Genomic DNA, 22,697 nt, shown 5'->3' on the forward strand with positions numbered 1-22,697 from the left:
ACATAGAAACACAGAATATGATGATTATCCTCAAGATCCATCTAGTCTGCCTATTTTCCCTTGCTGCTGCAATGCTACAGACCCCATCTGAGCCATGGCTCTACACATTTACATTCCTACAACCAAGATCCTCTTTTTTTTTTAATCTTATTTCTCAACTGGATGTCTTAATACAATATAGTATCAAAACAGTAAGGATTAAATTACAGCAGCATACTCTTCCCCATCACATTTTCTGATCAACCATCCAATTTTACGTTTAACACAAAATATATATGATGCCATAATCATGCTTTATTATAGCAAACCCCGTAGTTTTGCCAGAACACAGGTAATTTATATCACTCTTAGTATCTAGAAATAAAATGAAGTTCTTCACTCCCATTTTCTGCATGTGAACATAAAATGTAACCATATCAACCAGTAGAGAGCATGCCTTAGCATTACATGTACACAGGCAAAACATCTATATTAAAAATCATATTTACCTTTTACAGGCAGTATATTCTGTACATAAAACATAAAATCCATTAACTGCGAGCAAAACAAAGGAGCAGGTGCAAATCCTTTCAGAGCACACACATCTGTTTGATATTCCTTCTGAAGCATTATTCCCCACCAAGTTCTGTAGACTGAAGAAGCTCAAAATAGAACTACCACATTACAGCAACTACTTTTTTACTCTATAATTAAAGGTTAACTTTGTTAATGCTCAGTAACAATACATCTTAGAAAGCTTAAGACTGATGGAGCAGTGTCTGTGTGAACTGCCTGAGTCAGCGAAAGGCAAATAATCAGAAACAAAAACACACACCATGCAGCACCCTCTTTACATTCATTTCTGATCCAGGAACTAACATACACTAACTCCACTGTCCCAAAGAGAGTGATCTAGCAAGTCTGGCTATTTGGATAATGGCTCGATAGAATGTCGAAGAATGTCTTCTATTTATATCCTTAAGCACCATGCATGTCTCACTCTCCTCTGTCTCATTTCCTCATTCCTAACGTTATGTCTTCTTCTTTGTTTACTAATGTCCCATCTATTTCCACCTTCACATCCTGCCTCCACTTTCTCTACATACCATCCTGTTAGCTCACCCTCCTTCCTTAGTGCACACCCATTATAAATATTTCCCTTGTTTTGCCTTCTCAACCTTCTACATTATTCATCATCACTATCTTTAAACTACATGAAGTCCTTAAAGATAAAGAGCTGCACTTCTATATTTATTCATTTTACAAAATACACAAGCATTCTTACTTGCCCTTCTCTTATACAACAGTAAAAGTAATGATGTTTAAAAGTAATTGATCTGGATTGGCAAGATTGGAAGGGCCAACACTTGTTATAACCCGTGATGTAACAGATATACAAACAAACAATCAGCAGACTCGGTTGAAACACACTGGGAACTGGCACAGCAGGACTGGGTAATCAGTTGCATTACAAAAAAAAGTATAATTTACTTTTTACAGTGTATGCCGTGCTGTTCCAGTGAAGATATCTCATTAATGGTATCCCAATATCAATTTAACATAACATACAGGTACAATTCAACAAAGAACAAAATGCCAAATGAAGAAAGTCTGATGCAAAAAATAGTAAGCTTTTTTCCTCAGAATATGCAATTACATTTAATTTCACTTCATTTTTATAGAAAAATTAAATTCAAAGCTTTCACAGTGCTTGGATCACATCTGCAAGCTTAATGCTTTCAGCTTGCTTTGTGATGCAGCAGCAAAGATATGAAAACCGAAGCAACATGAGTAACCTATTCTGCTGGTCTCTACTAACACTCTACAAAAAAAAAAAAAGTCAATGCAGTGCAGCACACCCCAGACCTTAGCCCCTTTAAATGTACAAACAGTGAAATGCCAATAAAAGGCTGAACAAAGGCAAAAATTGCTAGAATTCCATCTTTGGATAAAGTTCTCTCACTCTATCAAGCAAACAATGTTAGTAGCAGCCAATCAGCAGTCACTTTCAGAGGCTTTATATGACACAAAACACTGGCTGAATCTTGCTGTCTTGTTTTTAATATCTAAAATAAAATTTTGGTGCAACATGATATTCTGCTTTTACACCTGAAGAATCAGAAGCACAATTTTAAGTCACTTCTACCCTCAGGTGAGACGCACTATAAACAATTAGAACATGCAGCAGGAACCAATTTGGAGCAGACACGATGAGAAGGAAAAACATGTCCCAGACTTCACGTTCTAGCCTTCCATTCTCCACAGACTCTGTGTACATCATATATCAAGCAAGTCACTATCTCCCCTATGCTGCCTGGACCCAGATGAAAAACAAAAATATTTATCTTAATCTGATCTTCTCAGTTAACACAAGTTAAAAAAAAAAAAAAAAAGAAAAAAAGAACACAAACACCGAGGTCATCAACACCAGGATAAATCCACTATGACTAATACAGCACTACCTGATATGGAAAAGTTCAAAGTCCACCATAAGTATTTGCTTTGAATTATGTCATGTGCAGGTGTCCCAACCAAACATGTGCAAAAGATCAGACTATACAGCAAAACAACTGCCTAATTACTTTCCAGAAGATATTTTTAGGCAGTGACAGGAAATATTTCTGGTTGACTATACAGTGCAGATCTGGGAGGAGCAGATTAGTAATAGAACACTGGAGAATGATTCAGGAGAAATCCTGCTATTTGACTTCTGCGCAGACACTTAGGTAAGTTGCTTTATCTCGCTAGGTCTCCAGGCTCCATTTGAGAAAAAGACATTTGTCTAACTGACTCAAGTTCAACAAATTGGTTTTTTTGTTTTTGGGGGTTTTTTTGCAATACAAGATATAAGAAAAATATGCATTTGACACTCCCAGTGAACAGCTACAGGCATTAAGTGAGATGATTTCTGAATTTGTGACAAAATGCAAAACATATCTTCTTGAATTACAAAAATCTGCCAAACCCCAAACCACTCCCACTCTCCAACCACCCACCCCCCAATATAAACAAGGAAGTAAGAAAAAAAAAAAAAAAGCACTATACAAAAGGGAAATATGTTTTCTGAGCCACAATACTTTTTTTTTTTTTTTAATCAGTCAACTGTCACTCAAACCCTTAAAAAAAAGGCTGTTATTTATAAAACCAGCAAGCCCTACTTGGTAAAAGCAAACAAAAGAAACCTGATTTCTTTGTTGATCAATAATGCAATCCTAAAATTCATGTATTCTTTCCAGCCATCTCTCTTATGATTCAAAGTTAATTTTCATTACTGTTTCACAACAATGCATCCCAATAAAAAAGCAGAGACAGTAAGAGAAATGAAAAAAAGATGGGCCACAAACAGAGGATCCTTAGTGAGGAAATAAGATCTGCACTTCTGCAGCAGGTAAGGAAAAGTGACATACTAAATGTGCCGGGCGTTCATTATCCGCCTTCACATTCACACTGCTAGCACAAAACACTCATGGTGAACAGTAAGAGAGCAGCACAATTACATTAGATCCATGATGCCGGGACTGGCAGAATAATTATAGTTTGGCTATACCAGTGCAGCTTGTGTTACACTTGGATCCAAAATGTGTTCACTGCTACAACACATGAGAAAATTACACAAGTATCTTGTGGAGAGAAAGGGCTTAAATTCATTTTCTGCAATCTGATTTATACAAAGGTTTTCAAACCACCATACAAAGATTGCTTGTGCTGCTGAAAAACATCCCTGTGAAACAGAACACAAAAGGGGCATAAGGTAAGTAAAGAAAAATAGCTTGTGCAAATACATCAAAGCTACTTCGACAGTTGGCTCACGTACATCTTAAGTACAGACCTGTCAGGCACAAACGTGTCCTATGAAACGGAGGAGATTAAGTAGACTAAAGTGATTTGCATGCTTGGGAGAGAATTAACGTTTGACCTGCCAGGCATATTTATTTATTTTCAGTTATCTTTAATAATAAACACTATAAAAGTATAGACACTCACCCTGTTCATTGGTCTCAGCTGGCGAATCTTCATGCCGAAGAAAAAATTTGACCTCTCCCTTCCGGGGCCCCCATTTCTGCAGATGTTCATACATCATGTGATCGTACGGAATAGGGCGTTCTGGGAAAAGAAACATTCATTTCGCTCATTCAAGGAGAAACTGTTTAAGCTTTGCTACTTTTCACTGTCCTGATAAAGGAAGCACAGCTCTCAAAAGATAGTCACAGATGCATTAAATTAGCCCAAAAAAAAAAAAAAAAAAGCATCACTACAACTTTTGTTCATACTATTTCATATTGTGGATTCAGTTAAAGTGGCAGTTCAACTTGGCCAACTGAAAAGTCAAACCATTTGAAGTGCTACCAAGGCTATACACAAGGAGAAAGTTTAAAAATCTTCCCAGAACCTAAGGGAGATTTGCAGCAGGAGTACGGCACTCTGCACCAGGGTGAGAGGGCTGCTTTATAAAATGCCTGAGATACTGGAGAACACAGTGTGGGGAGGGACAGCACCTTGCTGACATCCCCAGTGTAATTTACCTGTAGTCCTGCTTTCCATGGAATATTGAAGACTAGAATGCTGTGCAATATGACTTAGAAGAACAGAACTAACCCAGATAAGAACACAAGAACGTGCCATACTGGGTCAGACCAAGGGTCCATCAAGCCCAGCATCCTGTTTCCAACAGTGGCCAATCCAGGCCATAAGAACCTGGCAAGTACCCAAACACTAAGTCTATTCCATGTTACCATTGCTAGTAATAGCAGTGGTTATTATCTAAGTCAACTTAATAGTAGGTAATGGACTTCTCCTCCAAGAACTTATCCAATCCTTTTTAAACACAGCTACACTAACTGCACTAACCACATCCTCTGGCAACAAATTCCAGAGTTTAATTGTGCGTTGGGTGAAAAAGAACTTTCTCCAATTAGTTTTAAATGTGCCCCATGCTAACTTCATGGAGTGCCCCCTAGTCTTTCTATTATCCGAAAGAGTAAAAAACCGATTCACATCTACCCGTTCTAGACCTCTAGAAGTTGATGTTCATCCTCTTTTCAGTTGTCATTTTCATACTTATTTATATTCTATTTCTAAAATTTCTGATTTTACATTTTTTTTCTTGTATCGTCTCACAAGGTCTCTGCATTTCTTTCTCCTGTTCATATTAAATTCAAAGAGATTCACTGGTTGGCAAAAGGTTGATGCTCTCACAGCCCCAGCCCTCTCCATCCCTCCCACAGCCTCAGGATTCTTTAGTCCCTCTCACCCCTTCATCCACACCTTCCCAGGTGAGAACTGCATTCCTCACTCTGGAACTCCTTGCCAGAAAATATGATTAAGGCAGTTAGCTGGGTTTAAAAAAAGATCTGGACAAGTTCTTGGAGAAGTCCATAATCTGCTATTAGTCAAGTTGACTTAGAGGTGAATTTTAATGCCTGCACGAATGTTATAAAATCGGCTAGCATCCCTAGCGCCTCTTTTTGGACAGGAGTGGCGACTGTCAGCGAGTTTGACAGCCGACGCTCAATTTTGCCGGCGTTGGTTCTCAAACCCGCTGACAGCCACAGGTTCGGAAACCGGACGCCAGAAAAATTGAGCGTCCGGTTTTCGAGCCGCAGGCCAATTTAAAATTTTTAACTTTTGGGACCTCCGACTTAATATCGCCATATTAGGTTGGAGGGTGCACAGAAAAGCAGTTTTTACTGCTTTTCTGTGCACTTTCCCGGTGCTGGCAGAAATTAACGCCTACCTTTGGGTAGGCGCTAATTTCTGAAAGTAAAATGTGCGGCTTGGCTGCACATTTTACTTACTGAATCGCGCGGGAATAACTAATAGGGCCATATTGCGGGCGCTATTAGTTTCGGGGGGGGGGGGGGGGAATGTGCGTTTTTGACGCGCTATTACCCCTTACTGAATAAGGGGTAAAGCTAGCACGTCGAAAATGCGCATCGAAACGCGGGTTAACAGTGCGCTCCGCTGGAGCGCACTGTACTGTATCAGCCTGTAAATTAGCTAATTTGCCACAAGAATGTCAGAGCACATGACCAGCAAATTTCAATTTCCTTTTCATCAGGTCTTTTAGCAGGGTTTTTCCACCTCCCATCATCTTAACCTGTCATTTGAGATCAAGTCCTTTCTATCAAATCTCCATTGCAAACTTTTTTTTTTTTTTTTTAAATCATTTAAATGTTCAAACACAATAAAATCTTAGTATTCTTGGGCAACCTAAATTCTACCCAAGAAGCCTCACCCCCCAACTGCAAGATATGACTAATTCCAAGGTACACACCACTCCAAAAAGTTCAATTGTTCAGTTATTCACAGATGCCAGCAGTCAAGACTTCCTTCAGCACATCCTACTGCCATTAAAAGCATGTGTCAAAACCACAGCTGCCAGAGGGTAAAATTAATGCAATTACACTATAAAATTAAAATGTTCCATCATTTCTAGCTGCTTGTAGATCTTTGGAAACAATGCCATATCTCTAAAATCTAATTAATTCCATGTATCTAAGTGGGCTAAGCACAACCACAATTCTTTGCTCATTTTTATACAGAATTTTGGTTTACATGCCAGCAAAACCTGTTGAAGTTCTGATTATCTACAATAAATGCTTTTTGAATAATGTGTTTCTTTTTCATAGTTCCAACTGACATAAAAATCCCATAAAACTAAGTATAATTTAAAATAACTTCTGCAAACTTTTATGATCAAAGATACAAGTCTGCTCTAAAAGGACAGCTGTAATTTCCTTAAAATACATCTGCCATTAAAAAACAGAACTTAAGAGCCACAGCCAGAAATACTCACAGATGTTTATGGGAGATCACCAATTAAGCTTAGACAAATGATTATAAGCATTTTCATCAAATACTAAACAAATTAATCACTGGAGAGGAAAATGATATGAGGCAGAAAGTAGCATATTACCAACACAAATCAAAAGACACAGTCCCAACCTCATAACTGACATGTGAGGTAATGCATTTTAGCATACAGCATCTGTGAACTACAACTCTAAGCACCTCCAAACTTAAATACTAAAACTCTTGAGAAAATAAGGGCAAATCAAGCTCACCTTCTATGTTTTCTGACCAACTTGGCTAATATTTGCAGTACAGACAAAATTCATATACAGGGCCCATTTGTTTTAAGTACATTTTTTATATGCATTATTACTTCCACAACAAATAAATGCCCTTGTTAAAATGCTGAAAATCTCTCTCAAATACTAACACTCAAAACACAACAGCAAAAGATGCCACATCTGAAATGTGCTTATGTATGATAAACTTCAGAAAGAAAGACAAATGATTAGCTAGTCTTTAAACCAGGGATCTGCAAATATTCAAAAATCTTTTTTTTTTTTGCTTTACGTCTTTATCCAAGAATATTTTGAGATCCATATCATACACATGAACATTAATACACTCCCACACACATTTAGAAGTTGATGTTCATCCTCTTTTCAGTTGTCATTTTCATACTTATTTATATTCTATTTCTAAAATTTCTGATTTTACATTTTTTTGTTGTTGTATGGTCTCACAAGGTCTCTGCATTTCTTTCTCCTGTTCATATTAAATTCAAAGAGATTCATTGGTTGGCAAAAGGTTGATGCTCTCACAGCCCCAGCCCTCTCCATCCCTCCCACAGCCTCAGGATTCTTTAGTCCCTCTCACCCCTTCATCCACACCTTCCCAGGTGAGAACTGCATTCCTCTCTCTGGAACTCCTTGCCAGAAAATATGATTAAGGCAGTTAGCTGGGTTTAAAAAAAGATCTGGACAAGTTCTTGGAGAAGTCCATAATCTGCTATTAGTCAAGTTGACTTAGAGGTGAATTTAATGCCTGCACGAATGTTATAAAATCGGCTATCCGCACGTACATGCGCACATGATTTTATATTGCCGTGTGCTTGAATGCCACACGCTTAAGTGGAGGGAATTTTAGCCAGTACATGTGGCAACACATTAGGCCTATTTCCCTGTTCCGTCCCAGTTTGCCCCCGTAAAGGAACGGACTTCCTTAGCCCCCTACCTAACTTGCCTCCTTTTTATCCTACTAACCCCAAGCCCTAAAAGCCCACTGACTACCTGAATTTTTTAAAATTTCAGTACGTACACACAGTTCGTAGCAGAAGCAAGTTACGTGGTTAAGAACATAAGAAATTGCCATGCTGGGTCAGACCAAGGGTCCATCAAGCCCAGCATCCTGTTTCCAACAGAGGCCAAAACCAGGCCACAAGAACCTGGCAATTACCCAAACACTAAGAAGATCCCATGCTACTGATGCAATTAATAGCAGTGGCTATTACCTAAGTGCTATCCTGGCCCGCCCGCATCCCGTCCCTTGTAATGTGTGTACCGGGAGATACATACATGGCCACAGGCCTTTTAAAATCTGCGTGGCCCACACACTTTGAGTCACGCGCATACCTCCCAGCTTGGCCACACGTAGGGTTTTGAAAATCTACTTGTTAGGGAATAGCCACTGCTTATTACCAGAATCAGTAGCATGGGATCCATTTAATGTTTGGGTACTTGTGACTTGGATTGGCCACTGTTAGAAACAGAATGCTGGGCTTGATGCACCCTCAGTCTGACTCAAAATGGCGACTTATATTCTTGAAACACACTGACAGAAAATAAACCAGTAACACAGCCCTCTTGCACCACATCTTACACAGTAACATAGTAAATAGCAGGAAAAAGATCAATTGGCTCATCCAGTCTTCCAATTTGTACCATACTACAAGGATACATCCAAGTTGCCAGCTGCAGCAGCTTGACTTTTTATAGAACATCGCTCCTTACCAAAATCAGCTGTTGCTGTCTTTCTCACTGATTTTCTACTGTTCTGGGTAAATGAACATTAGGATTCTATACTTAACCCAAACACTCTTGCCCCTGATCCCGCACCCCTCCCCAGCAACCCACACATATATATCTTACCTTGAGGCTTTGTAATAATCTAAATAGCTAGCAAAACCAGTGAGCTGTTGACTAAACATACAGTCTCCTGGGTCCCTGTGGACTTGCTGAACGGTACCCAGCCATAACCAAACTGCCAGCACTGATCTGGTCGGTTTTGGGGGAGTTACAGTCTGCTGGTACACCATGGTCATGCTTCTTTTATCTACCCTTTGTTTTGTCCCCCATCACCTCTCCCCCCTTCCTCTACTCTAGAGGTTTTCTGCACTACTACAACCTCCCAACCTAGTCCTAGCACTATCATAGAATTTGTCATTAGACAAGGACCTTTAGGCACATTCAGTTCCTTATCTCACTTCCAGAGAAATGCCATAGACACCAACCAACTGCTGGCCTCCCCTTCACTTCCTTATCACTAGAGATCCTCTTTACTTATCCCAGATTTTCTTTAGTTCCATTACTGTTTTTGTCTCCATCACCTTCACTGGAAGTCTGTTCCATGAAGAAATATTCTCTGATGTTCCTCCAGAGTCCACCTCCATGGAGCATCTTATGACATTCTAGAGCATTCTTTTCAATGAAAAATGTGCTTCTTGGGAATGGTTTATATCTGATGTATATGAATTTCTATCATATTTCCTTCTCTCCCCTCTGCTCTAAAGAACTTGTATGTAGATCTTTAAGCCGCATCTCATGTGTCTTAGTTAAGATTCTGTACCATTTCTGTTGTCTCTCTCTGGACCACCTGCAGGCTATCTATATCCTACGAACCAGGCTGTACAGCAGCATGGTAACTTTTTTTTATGCTGGTTAAGCCTCTTCCTGTGCATTCTAGCATCCCTCTGGCTCTGAGCACTGCCTTATACTGGTTTTCTATCTTGAGATCATCAGAAACAATCACACCAAGATCTCTTTCCTGGTTAATACATATTAGTATTTCATCTGCCACAGGGTACCTCTCTCTTGGATTTCTGCACCCCAAATGCATGACACTGCACTTTTTTTGCACTGAATATTAATTGTCGAGCACTCAACCACTTCTTGAGCTCTCTTAGATCATTTGTCATTGTCGCTCAGGGGTGTTCACTCTGGTGCAAATCTTAGAAGTAAAATTTAAGACCGACATGCGTTTGCCGGCATGTGCACATTGATGCGCCGATTTTATATAACACGCATGTGTATACAAACGCGTGTTATAAAATCGGCTGTCCACATGTACATTCACACAATTTTATATTGACGCATGCATGTGTGCAAGAATGCTGTAGCGAGTGCAAAAGTGGGGGGAATTTTAGTAGGTATACGCAGAGACGCAATAGGCCTTTTTCCCAGTTCGCTCCAGTAAAGGAGAGGTATTCCTAAACCCCCCTAAGAACATAAGAACATGCCATACTGGGTCAGACCAAGGGTCCATTAAGCCCAGCATCCTGTTTCCAACAGTGGCCAATCCAGGCCTAAGAACCTGGCAAGTACCCAAAAACTAAGTCTATTCCATGTTACCATTGCTAATGGCAGTGGCTATTCTCTAAGTGAACTTAATAGCAGGTAATGGACTTCTCCTCCAAGAACTTATCCAATCCTTTTTTAAACACAGCTATACTAACTGCACTAACCACATCCTCTGGCAACAAATTCCAGAGTTTAATTGTGCGTTGAGTAAAAAAGAACTTCCTCCGATTAGTTTTAAATGTGCCACATGCTAACTTCATGGAGTGCCCCCTAGTCTTTCTATTATCTGAAAGAGTAAATAGCCGATTCACATGTACCCGTTCTAGACCTCTCATGATTTTAAACACCTCTATCATATACCCCCTCAGCCGTCTCTTCTCCAAACTGAAAAGTCCTAACCTCTTTAGTCTTTCCTCATAGGGGAGTTGTTCCATTCCCCTTATCATTTTGGTAGCCCTTCTCTGTACCTTCTCCATCGCAATTATATCTTTTTTGAGATGCGGCGACCAGAATTGTACCCAGTATTCAAGGTGCGGTCTCACCATAGAGCGATACAGAGGCATTATGACATTTTCCGTTTTATTCACCATTCCCTTTCTAATAATTCCCAACATTCTGTTTGCTTTTTTGACTGCCGCAGCACACTGTACCGACTATTTCAATGTGTTATCCACTATGACGCCTAGATCTCTTTCTTGGGTTGTAGCACCTAATATGGAACCCCACATTGTATAACTATAGCATGGGTTATTTTTCCCTATATGCATCACCTTGCACTTATCCACATTAAATTTCATCTGCCATTTGGATGCCAATTTTCCAGTCTCACAAGGTCTTCCTGCAATTTATCACAATCTGCTTGTGATTTAACTACTCTGAACAATTTTGTGTCCTCTGCAAATTTGATTATCTCACTCGTCGTATTTCTTTCCAGATCATTTATAAATATATTGAAAAGTAAGGGTCCCAATACAGATCCCTGAGGCACTCCACTACCCACTCCCTTCCACTGAGAAAATTGTCCATTTAATCCTACTCTCTGTTTCCTGTCTTTTAGCCAGTTTGCAATCCACGAAAGGACATCGCCACTATCCCATGACTTTTTACTTTTCCTAGAAGCCTCTCATGAGGAACTTTGTCAAACGCCTTCTGAAAATCCAAATACACTACATCTACTGGTTCACCTTTATTCACATGTTTATTAACCCCTTAAAAAAATGAAGCAGATTTGTTAGACAAGACTTCCCTTGGGTAAATCCATGTTGACTGTGTTCCATTAAACCATGTCTTTCTATATGCTCTACGATTTTGATCTTTAGAATAGTTTCCACTATTTTCCCTGCACTGAAGTCAGGCTCACTGGTCTATAGTTACCCGGATCGCCCCTGGAGCCCTTTTTATATATTGTAGTGTTGGAGTGATATTAGTTAGTAGGCGGGCAGCGGTATTTTGAATGAGCGCCAACTTCATGGTGCAGTCCCAGCCTGCCCATGTCCTACCCAGACCACATCCTCGCCCCTTTTACAGAAAACATTTTATGTGCGTTCTGGGTGATACTCGCGTGGCAGCAGGCCTTTTAAGATCTGCACGGCATGCACTTTGTCGAGTCATACGCATATCTCCCAGTTTTGGCACGCACAAGCCTTTGAAAATCAGTTAGTTCATCTGTAAAACAGAAAAAAAAACCTCTTCCTTCTAACTGCTCTGCCTTATCACCCAAACAGACTGAACAGAAGCAGATCCAAGATTGATCTCTATGGTGCTTCACTAATCACCTCTTTTCCCAATGTGAATTCCATTTACTACTACCCTTTGTCTATCCCTCAACCAGTTACTAATCTAGTTGCTACCCTGAGATCCACCACCAGGCTGTGCTCATTTTATGAATCTGCTATACAAGGCAGCATGAAAAGTTTGTTGAAATCCAAGTATGATGTCTCTTGATGAATGTCAGTCAAGAAAAACCTTAAATAAAATAAAAGTAAATCACATCCAGTACACACCCTTCTTCTAATTCTCTAGTCATCCAATCAAAGGAACTGATCAAATTTGTTTGACACCATCTCGCTGTGGTAAAAACATGCAGCCTCAGATCCTGCAAACTACTGGATTCTAGATAGTGATTTATCTTCTCTTTCAGTACAGTCTCCATTATTTTTCCTGCCACCAAGATAAGACTAACTAGCCTATGGTTTCCAACTTTGCTCTTACCATTTTTATGAAAAAGAACATCCATGCATTCCCAATCCTGCGGGACCACTCAACTCCAAAGACCTAATGAACACATCATCCTTCAGTGAATGTTGCATCCGTCGCTGCTCGACGCCCTCACTCCGCCCTCTTTACCTCTGTGGCGACTCCCTCCGGGTCTGATGGACGGCTGGCTACCGTGGCATCTCCATGCCGTCTCCCTCCGGCGTCCCCGGACCAGCTCAACACTGCAACTCCGCCATTTTGTCCTGATGCCTAGGGCGCACGTCCCAACTCCTGTACCAGCAAGGGCGCAAACCTCAGGGGCGTCCCCGAGATGACGTCATTTGCTTCCAATATTTAGAGGTCTTTGAAAAACGCTTACAGACCGAGTTAGCAAAGGGTAAGGGGATTGCTTCGGCTACTCCTCCCAAGCTACTCTGCCTCCTCGGACTTACCAGAGGTACCCGCTCCTCGGGGGCCTCGATCTTTTCTTTATTTTCAGATTACAGATAGGAACCGGTACGCGCTCCTCGAGGGCCCATGTTCCTGGACACTCTGAAGATTCTCTACTGCCTGGAAGCTATCACTGCTACAAACAATTGTGAGTTACCATCGCTCTCTCAGAGCTTTCCCTAGAACCAGGTTCTCGCTCCTCGAGGGCCTAATCCTTTCCAGCTCCTGAGCTTACTTGAGATCTTACATGAATTTTGTCATCTAGTTCTATTCATGAACTTTGTCTACTCACTTTCTACAGTTTCTCAACAGCTCAGCCATCCTGGGATCATTGTTCCAGTACCTGAGGGACTACAGCCCTGCCGGGCATATCAGCTCACTACTGCCACCTCTGGTGGTTTCTAATAACCTGTTTAATAAAAGAACTAATGTATATCTGTCTTCATACTCCAGCCTAGCCGGTGGTCCCTCTCAGGGTATCCTCCCAGGAGCATGGTCATCTGCCATCAGCCCAGGGATCCACCCACAACTATATCAGATTCATCACAGATTGCTACTCCTTAGCAAGGCTATATCTGAGACACTACAAGATTGCCGACTCCTCCCTCTCCAGGAGCCCGCTACACAGAGCTTTCTCTACAGATTGCTCCTCCTATCTAATTGCTCCTCCCATCAAGCATCTTCTCCATAGCAGATCCATAACAAATTGCTAACTCGAGCAGCAGATATACAACAGATTGCTAACTCCCTAGCAAATTGCTAACAGTGAACCCATTAGAGCCACATAAACCTTTTCTTTATACTACTATCATATATACCTCTGCCTAATATTGGTGGCCTCTTCTCCATTCTTTTCTTCAGTGAATACCAAAGTATTTGCTTAGCATTTGTTTTTTTCCTCTTCCTCCATATAATCCTCTCTCCTCTGTTTTATAATCCCACATCTGCACTTACTCCCTTCACCAACATATTCGAAAAAAGTCTTCGTCTCGCTTTGATGATTTAATTGATATACTACTTCATCATGAAAGAAATCAAAGCAGCTCACAATAAAAATTAGAAAAAAAAATCATAACTATACAACAATATTAGCATGTAAACAACAAAAAAAACCCCCATTATAAACTATAATATATACAACCACAATCCCTCTTCATCCTACTTGCTTTAATCCCTATAGTTTAGAATTCAGTCACTAAAAGCTTGTTAAAACAAGGTCTTAAACCATGTTCTAAATTTATCATTCATTTCAAGTTCCAGCTCTAAGGGCAATGCATTCCATAGTACAGCTACTTGATACATAAGAGACAATATCTCATACCCTCTACCAAAATTCCTAATGGAGAATCTCTCTGAATAGTTCCTGTTGAGAGGACTGAAGGGCTCTCACTGACCTATAGGGGGAAAGTAAACCCTCCAGAGTTATTGAAATCGACCCCTAGAAAGTGCTCTGAAGGTCAGGAAAAGAATTTTGAATGCGCTCCTACAACTAATCAGTAACCAATGCTATCTTTTCTTCCGCTCTTCCTTGCCATCCCTACTATTTTTCCTGCTTCTTTCAGTTTTACCAGATATTCCTCCCTGCACTCTTCTTTCCGTGATCCTTTGTACTGTTTGAATGTTAAGCTTTCTGCCCTTATCTTTTCAGCTTTCTCTTTAGAGAACCATATTAATTGTGGGGGTTTTTTTAAATTTTATTTGTTACACTTACCATAGCCCCTTTTAGTTTCACCCACTGTTCTACTGCACAAAGCACTTCTTACCCTGCCAGAGCCTAATTAAGGTATTCCCACATTTTAACAAAGTCATTACTCCTGAATTACCATACCATCTGATGATTATTAGAGTTCAGGTGACTACCTACCTGGATACTAGAAAAAATTCCCCATTTGTAAGCACCCAGTTCAGTACTGCTCCCTCCTTTGTAGATTCTGCAATCATTTGCCTGAGAAGAGCCCCTTCATCTGAATTTGGAGTGATTTTCCAGAAACCTGTAAAGGCCTCACTGCAATGAGTAGACCACATATGTGTTTGTTTTTGTTTTTGGTTTTTTTTTTAGTAGTGATGGTAGGGGTTCTGCGCCCAGGACGCAGCAATTTTATAACTTGCACGCGTATATGTGGCACCTTATAAAATAGCCTGGCTGGGCACACATGGGACAAGTTTTAAGTGGGCGTGCACATGTGCATGCAAATGCCACTTCTGTCACTTAAACTGGGGGATTTTAAAAGCAACACGTGCCAATGCTATTCCCAGTTTTACCGGTTTGCCTCCAGTTTGCCTAGTTAAGAGATAGATCTTCCATCGCTCCCCCAGTTTAACAGCCTTTACTCCCCCCCCCCCCCCCAGTTATCCCCAATACTTAAAACCCCACATATGTGCCTTTTTGTTTTTAAACTTATACATCATCCATAGCAGAAGTGAAGTAACGCGGCAGGGGACCTTGGCATGCGCTGGATCACGTAAGTATTTACGCACACATCTCAGACCATGTCCTGAAATCTCAATGCCCCACCCAGACCATACCCACGCCCTGCCCCTTTTTGAAAAACTTCTGAGATGTGAGCATTCCAAGAGATAGGCGCGCATCTTGGCAGCTTTTAAAACCTGCTCAGCGCATGCGAGCCAGACATATTCACACATCCCCTAATTAATGTGTGTGTCGGACTTTTAAAATTGACCTTTAAGAGTTCGTGTTCACGAAAAAATCATACGTGTCTTACTACCGTTTGCTATCATGCCCTGAAACGTGTGCCTGAAAAGTCGTAAGATTAAAACAAAAAAAAAAAAAAAAAGAAAGTAGTGGAATTAAGAGAACTCAAAAAATGTATTGTGTTATTGTGCATCATTCCTTCCCATGCAGGGAGCTATGAACCATGGGCATTCTGTGTATTAACAAGAGCACAAAGTGAGTTGCAAGGCTCTGTACCCTTAAGTCTGATGCAAAGCTGATCCCTTGAGCTTGGGAGGAATTATGTTATCGTAATTTTGCAAAAATGAAATAAAATGCTGAGAATACTGATTTTAAAAAAATGAAGTCCTAGAGTTTTCTACATATTTTAAGGTGAATTTTAAAAGCTAAAATCGGGATATGTGCACAAATGTAGGACATGTGCATGTCCACCTAATTTTTAAAAGCTGCCTACATGCACACGCACCTCCCGATACACAAATATCTCACTGGGAATGAAGAAGGGGTGTGGTGTGGGCGGGGCATGGGCAGTCCAGGGCATGCCAAGAAAAGTGCATGCACGGCCAGGTCCTGTGTCACATAAGTTTACTTCTGTAAGGAGGAAGAGTAAGTTTGAAGAAAAAAAAAGAAAGGCATCTGTGAGGGGTCTGAGGGGTCCAGGGTAACTGGAGGGAATGCAGGCTAAAGAACCAGGGGGATTTCGAGGACCTAGCTCTAGACTGGGTGACTTGGTAGACAAACTTATGTAACTGGTCATGGTGTGGATGTGCACCTTTTACAAAATTTATTTATTTATTTAGGGATTTTTATATACCGCAGTACATAAAAAGATACATCACCGCGGTTTACAATAAACAATAATTAGCAACAGGCTTTACAGATAACAGGTATGTATGATAACAGGCAGAACAGACAGTAAACCATAAATTAATATAATGTTTTATATACAATAGTGATATCGTATGTAGCTAAAAATCATTTACGAACCAACACAATACCTTAGAACATAAAAGTCAAAAATAGAGCTGATTGTAACCACAGGAACTAAATTGAACCAAATGCATATTCTATTATTTTAAAACTAATTGAAAGATCATAATCAGTGATAGGGTGGGAGAAAAGGGGGAGGATTAAAATTAGGGGAAAAAATATAGGGTCGTAGAGACAAGAAGCAGGGAGTTAAATGGGGTAGGATATTAAATTGAAGGATATTAAATTCCTTCAATTGCGCAGCTCAAACATGACTTTGCACGGCTGTGCACACCCACTTGCAAAATTGGGTGCACACGTATGCACGCCAAGGCTATTTTATAACATATGCACATATCTGCGCATTTGTTATAAAATTGCTGTGTCCCTGGGCTCGTGCCAACGTACATGCATATGTGCGCGCCCATTTTGAAAGTTACCATCCCTGTTTTTAAGATGTGGCAACTTAAAATGTCTCCACTTTTTTTTTCCCCCTTTTCAGACAACCAGAAGGCAAAGTGTACAGCCTGCACCATGGGACAGCTGGGAGCATTAGGCAATGTCATAAAATAGATCATAGTGTGGTTAACTAGGCAAAACTATACCTCGCAGCAACTACCAATCCATTAAGCACTATTTTTACCCAAAGTCAGCTACTATTGTTTAGGGCTCTGTGAAACAGAATCTCAAGAAAGAAATATGGCTGTGATCTTCAATACTAATTATATTACTGATATGAAGAAGTCAAAGAGTTTTCTTTTTAAGTTTGTGCAGCTGCATTCTATAGATAGGGTTTGCATGTCCCGAAACCAGGGAAATGGACAAGCAGTATTGGTCTGCACATCCCCGACCTAAGACCGATTTTCTAGTGTACTAAACCCAGCACAAATACGCACAACCTTAAATGGGATTCAAAACAAAATAGCCCTTACCATTTCCACGCCACACCTCTGCTAGATGGCAGCCTGTCTCACCAGGTTCTTTGCAGAATTCTACTACATCTCGGCAAGTAGTTTCTGGTGTGATTGGAACCTCTGTCAAAATTTGCTCATTGTTACTTAGGAACACAGTTAATATCACCTGTAGAGGAAGAAATAGTACAGCAACACTTAAAATATAACCACCAATACCTTCCACAGTACTCAGCTAAATAGAAAACATCAGAGCTCATATTTTTGAAATGGTTGCTCAAATCCACATAACTACCGAATAATAAAGACAGCTGCCCAAACCCCACCTTTTTTTTCCCCCAAGATGCATCCATCAGTAATTTCTGCAGAAAAAAAAAACCCTGCTGGTTTTGAAATGAAATCTCAAAAACAAGAAGTCTAAGCATTTATGATACTATATAAATTAACTACTCAAAAAGAGTTAATCTACAAAAATGTAACTACACATCCCCAGAAACACCTACACCTACTGAGGCAAAAGTATGAGTGTTCTTGATCCACATGTGTACTTTCAGACAATCAAAATTTGGGGTAAATTGTTTTTCTAAAAAAGTTCCCCTTTAAGAGTTAAAACCTCAAACTTTCTGTACAAGTGGACTCAAAATTCAGTGTTTCAGACCTGGATCCCCTAATAAAAGGTTCTTCTTCACGTTAAGTAAACATCAGCGAAAATGTAAGCAGATTACCTCTTTTTAGATATTACTAATAAAATATATACATAGTACACAAATATACTGGTTCAATTCAACTCGACAATAACATGAAATAAAATGACAAGATGGCTTGAAGTAAGCTAAGGAGATCAAACCCATTTCCAAACTATTACCACTTAATTTGAACAGTCATATGCCCGAATAAACAGCCAAGCTTTGGGAGCCTGTCTAAAATTAATATAAAATTTAGCTCAGACCATTTAATATCCGTTTTCTTTTATTTATTCCTGAATAGGACAGCCAGATAATTTCCCCATATTTTTCAGCCTTTTTAAAATGAAGACAAAAACTATTTGTTTAAATCGATTATGCTTGTTTTTATTGTGACCCGCCTGGATATTTGTTTTACAGATATATTCAATTTAATAAATACATTTTAAAAAATTGTATATAAAGAAATTCTGGTTTATTATTCTGGTCTAAGCAAAATAAAGGTTTCACATAAAAAAAATAAAAATGCATAATTCAGAATAGAGTGCAGGCTTCAATTTTATATTGTGATACCACAATAGGCAGACTAAGTATTTTAAGGCTACAAATTTGGTTTTGTGGAAGAAAATGGTAAGAAGTGGAGCTGAAGCCGAATCCACTGAAGAGTAGGGAAGATAAGCTCCCATGTATTTCATCACGTATGCGGTATTGCTAGAGAGAGTCCAGAATTTGGGTCAGATTTATTAAGGGGGATTTTCCTTAGGGCTGTATGCATGGCAACAAGCCCTATGTGCAGAAATCTGTGCGTTACCCAACCACTGACTTTGTGGGGCTACTTCCAAAATGCCAAGTGTACAACTAAAATTAGGTTACAATCATTAAAATGTATCAGAAATGGGCAGATCAACCACTGCATTAAAAAAAGATCTCTTCTACTATGCATACACAACTAGAAAAGGTACAAGGAAGGTAAACAAAAAAAATGTTAAAGGGATAGAACAGCTCCCTTATTAAAAAAGGTTAAACAAGCTGGGGCTTTGCAGCTTGGAGAAGAAATGAATAGAGGCGATATGACAGAGGTTTATAAATTATGAGTGGGGGAGGAACAGGTAAATGGGGAACAGTTATCTACCCTTTGAAATACTACTAGGACCTAAGGGCCATGTAATGAAACTAGCAGATTTAAAAGCAAATTGTAGAAAGCATGTTTTCACTCAATGCAAATTAAGCTGAGGAATTAGATACCTTGTCTGCCTCCTCTGGTAGCAAACAGTTGGTTTTAAAAAGGGTCTGGACAAGTTCCTGGAGGAAGAGACTATAACAGAGCTTCCCAAACTATGGGTCGGGACCCCAAATGGGGTCACAAAACCTCCAGCCGGGGTCACAACTGCCTCAAAGGGCAATCCTCTCCAGACATCACCAACAGCAGAAGTGGTGGAAATCAGCATGGGATCTTTGAGCTAGCTGCACTCTTAGGTCCTGCAATAGTCCCGGTCTCGCTTGAGTTTTCACGCTAACAGGAAGCCATGTGTGAGGAGGGACTGGGGCCACTGCAGGGCCTGTGAGCTTTTACTGGCTCACAGATCCTGTGCTGACTTTCATTACTAATGCTGCTGCCAGTTGCAGATCAACATCAGGCATTGGGCCAGCCACTGGGGAAGAGTGGGCAGAGTGTGCCAGGTCTGTGCAGGTTGTCACTTCTTCTCTATCCTCTCCCATCACTGAACTTACCTAAGAGAAAAATGTTGCCCCTGTCATCAGCCTGCCCTCTCTTCCCACTAGTTGTCATCCACTTATTGCCTGAGGCCCAAAGGAAAATGTTGCTGCTGATCCTAGTCAAGGGGATGTTTGGATAGGGGCTGTTTGAAGGGAGGGATCAGATGCAGGAAGGGCTTGAGGGGGATGCAAGAGAGGAGCTAGGGGTGAGAATATCAACTGGGGGGTATGTGAGAAAAGAGAGAAGGGATGACAGATGATCAATTGGGGATATAAAATGGCTTGGAGGTGAAAGAAGTCCCATGGGGAGGATGTAAAAAGCTGGAGTGGGTGAGCGAGAAGCTAGACTGGGAAGGGAAGAGGAACTGAGGGATGTAAGAGGGGATCAGCTGGAGGGGCAGAGCTCAAGAAACCCTCTGGAGGGGGGGGGGGGATGGAGGTTGAGAGAGGGGATCAGTGGGAGTGCAGGAACGGTGAGTGGAGGAATTGTGGAGGCAAACTACACCCCCGCTAATTAGGTTTGGTTGTCCTCTGGGGTCATGTGAATTTTCAAGTGCTAAACTGGGGTCACATTGGCTAAAAGTTTGGGAAGCCTTGGTCTACAAACAGTAGACTAGTGGTTAGAGCAGAAGACTGAGAACTAGGGAAGCCAGGGCCCAAATCCCACTGATGCTCCTTGTGACTGTGGGCAAGTCACGTCACCCTCCTTTGCCTCAGGTACAACCAAACTGTAAGCCCTCTGGGGGCAGGGAAATGCCTACAACACCTAAATGTAACCTGCCTTGAACTACCAATGAAAATGCGTGAACTAAAACAAATACATTATTAGCCAGATAGACTCAGGGAAAGCCATTGCTTATCCTTGAGAGTGAACAAGGAAATGGATTTACTCTTTGGGATCTGCAGGGTACTTCTTAATGACACAGACTGGCCACTGTTGGAGACAGGAAGCTGGGCTCGATGGACCTTTGGTCTGACCCAACATGGTATTGTCTATGTTTTTATGCTCTCAGTACAGTTTCAGCTTTTGTAAACAAACATCTTGCTTCACTGAAGCAAAGAAGCTTCATTGAAGCAAAAGAGGAAGTCCGTTCACTGTATAAACTGGCTCTGTATTTGTAAACAGCAACAAAAACGATCATGTGCACATAACACGCAAAGTATAAAGCTGTCACCATCTTGGTAGAGAATTCTTACCCCAAATTTTTTTCCCTTCTCAACTTTAATCAATTACATCAGTTAAATAATCTGTAAAGTTTTATCAATGATAACCACATACATAATACAGTGTTTTCAGCAAGGACAGCAAACAGATCTGGTTTTCAGGATATTCACAATGAATATTTTCCAGACAGTCTTAATTAAGCATTGCATTTGTTAACATAAGGCTATTTGTATACTTTAGTTACCTTGAAATCCAAATCTGTCTGCTTTAGACTGAAGACATAAAAAATGCTCATACTGCTTAACTTTCAAAGTAAGGCATACGTGACTGTACCATTGCAACACTTATGACTAAAATGGCCGCTACTATCGTTATCTTTTAGCAGTTGTTTAACAAAACATTCTTTTGTCGTAGAGTGTCGCCACGTGATCCTTGTCAGACTTTGATCAGTGTTACAGAATAAACTTTGGCTGTTGCAATTCTACCCCCCTACTATTCTGTTAAGGTATTTTTCATGTTCAGTCATGTAATTACAGGGAAAGGCAAAAGTTTAGGATGCTTCTTTCAGGAATGTACAAAACAAAAAAAAAAAAAGAATTGTTTAATGTCAATTCAGAAATATTCTAAGCTTCAATGCACAGTTATTGTGCAATCAAAGATGATATTTGTTCCTGTAAACTAATAAGGTATGACCTGAAAATTACAACACACCTAGAGAAAACAAAAAAAGTCATTTTTGTAAGTGATATACCACTAGTATGCAGAGTCATGTAATCTATTTTTTGGTATTTTTATAAAATGATACAATATCATCTGTAAAAGAACTAATTTTTAAACATGCTTGAAATCAAGCGCATATCAAGTAAACAGGCCAGGAACAAAATCTAAGGCTCTCAGCAGGCTTTGCTTCACTATCCTTTGAATTTCTCCAATTTATCTGATCCATGTAGTGAAGACAACTGTAGTTTGGGTTTTGTTTTTTTAACACTCTGACCTTACATGAAATGCCACTAAACCACAAACGCTTTCAGAGTTGTATTTAAAGAGGATATTTAACCGAAAACTGCAGTGTTGTCTACTTTCCGTTAAAAGAAAAAAAATTCAGTGAGTGCTAAGGGTATGGAAGAAGAAATGAGTTCTTGATAAAATGACTGGTAGAGTTAAATTACAGCTCCAGGTTAGACAGTGCTCCCAAATAGATCTGGTTTTCAGATATTCAGGTATTCAGAACCTGTATTTAATTTAGTTTTAAAACATGGGTTATCTGGTAGCTTTGATTTTCCTAAAAACAGATGTGTTTGGGGATGTGAAAGACTGGATTTGGCAATGCCTGTGGTAAACCATAAAATTGTATCACTAGACCAGAGAGTTTCTTGTGCCTTATCGATTCAGCGGCTAAGCCTATGACTGGTAGCTTTTGGATCAGTATCCAGTGAATTGCTCAGGTTTGGGTAAGTCACACAGGACAAGAAGTGCTGAGGGCAAGGGAGATGTCAAGCTACAGATTGTAATCTTTTCTGACAGCCTAATTGAATTGCTTTAACTGTAGCCCAACTAATCTAGCTTTAC

The 22,697-nt window shown here is 40.2% G+C and overlaps 1 protein-coding gene across 3 annotated transcripts in view; it reads right to left on the reverse strand.

Moving 5' to 3' along the window:
• Nucleotides 1-22,697, reverse strand: part of PPP1R13B (protein phosphatase 1 regulatory subunit 13B) — a 200,771-nt gene that overhangs the window by 136,354 nt on the left and 41,720 nt on the right. For all 3 annotated transcript variants that reach the window (XM_029598045.1, XM_029598044.1, XM_029598043.1), the window contains exons 2-3: nt 17,586-17,733; nt 3,964-4,083 (exon numbers count right to left, since the gene is read on the reverse strand). In XM_029598045.1, the coding sequence (XP_029453905.1) occupies nt 3,964-4,083; nt 17,586-17,733 (268 nt within the window). The remainder of the gene's footprint in view (nt 1-3,963; nt 4,084-17,585; nt 17,734-22,697) is intronic.

This window comes from Rhinatrema bivittatum, chromosome 4 (genome assembly GCF_901001135.1).
Source record: "Rhinatrema bivittatum chromosome 4, aRhiBiv1.1, whole genome shotgun sequence".
Taxonomy (NCBI): domain Eukaryota; kingdom Metazoa; phylum Chordata; class Amphibia; order Gymnophiona; family Rhinatrematidae; genus Rhinatrema; species Rhinatrema bivittatum.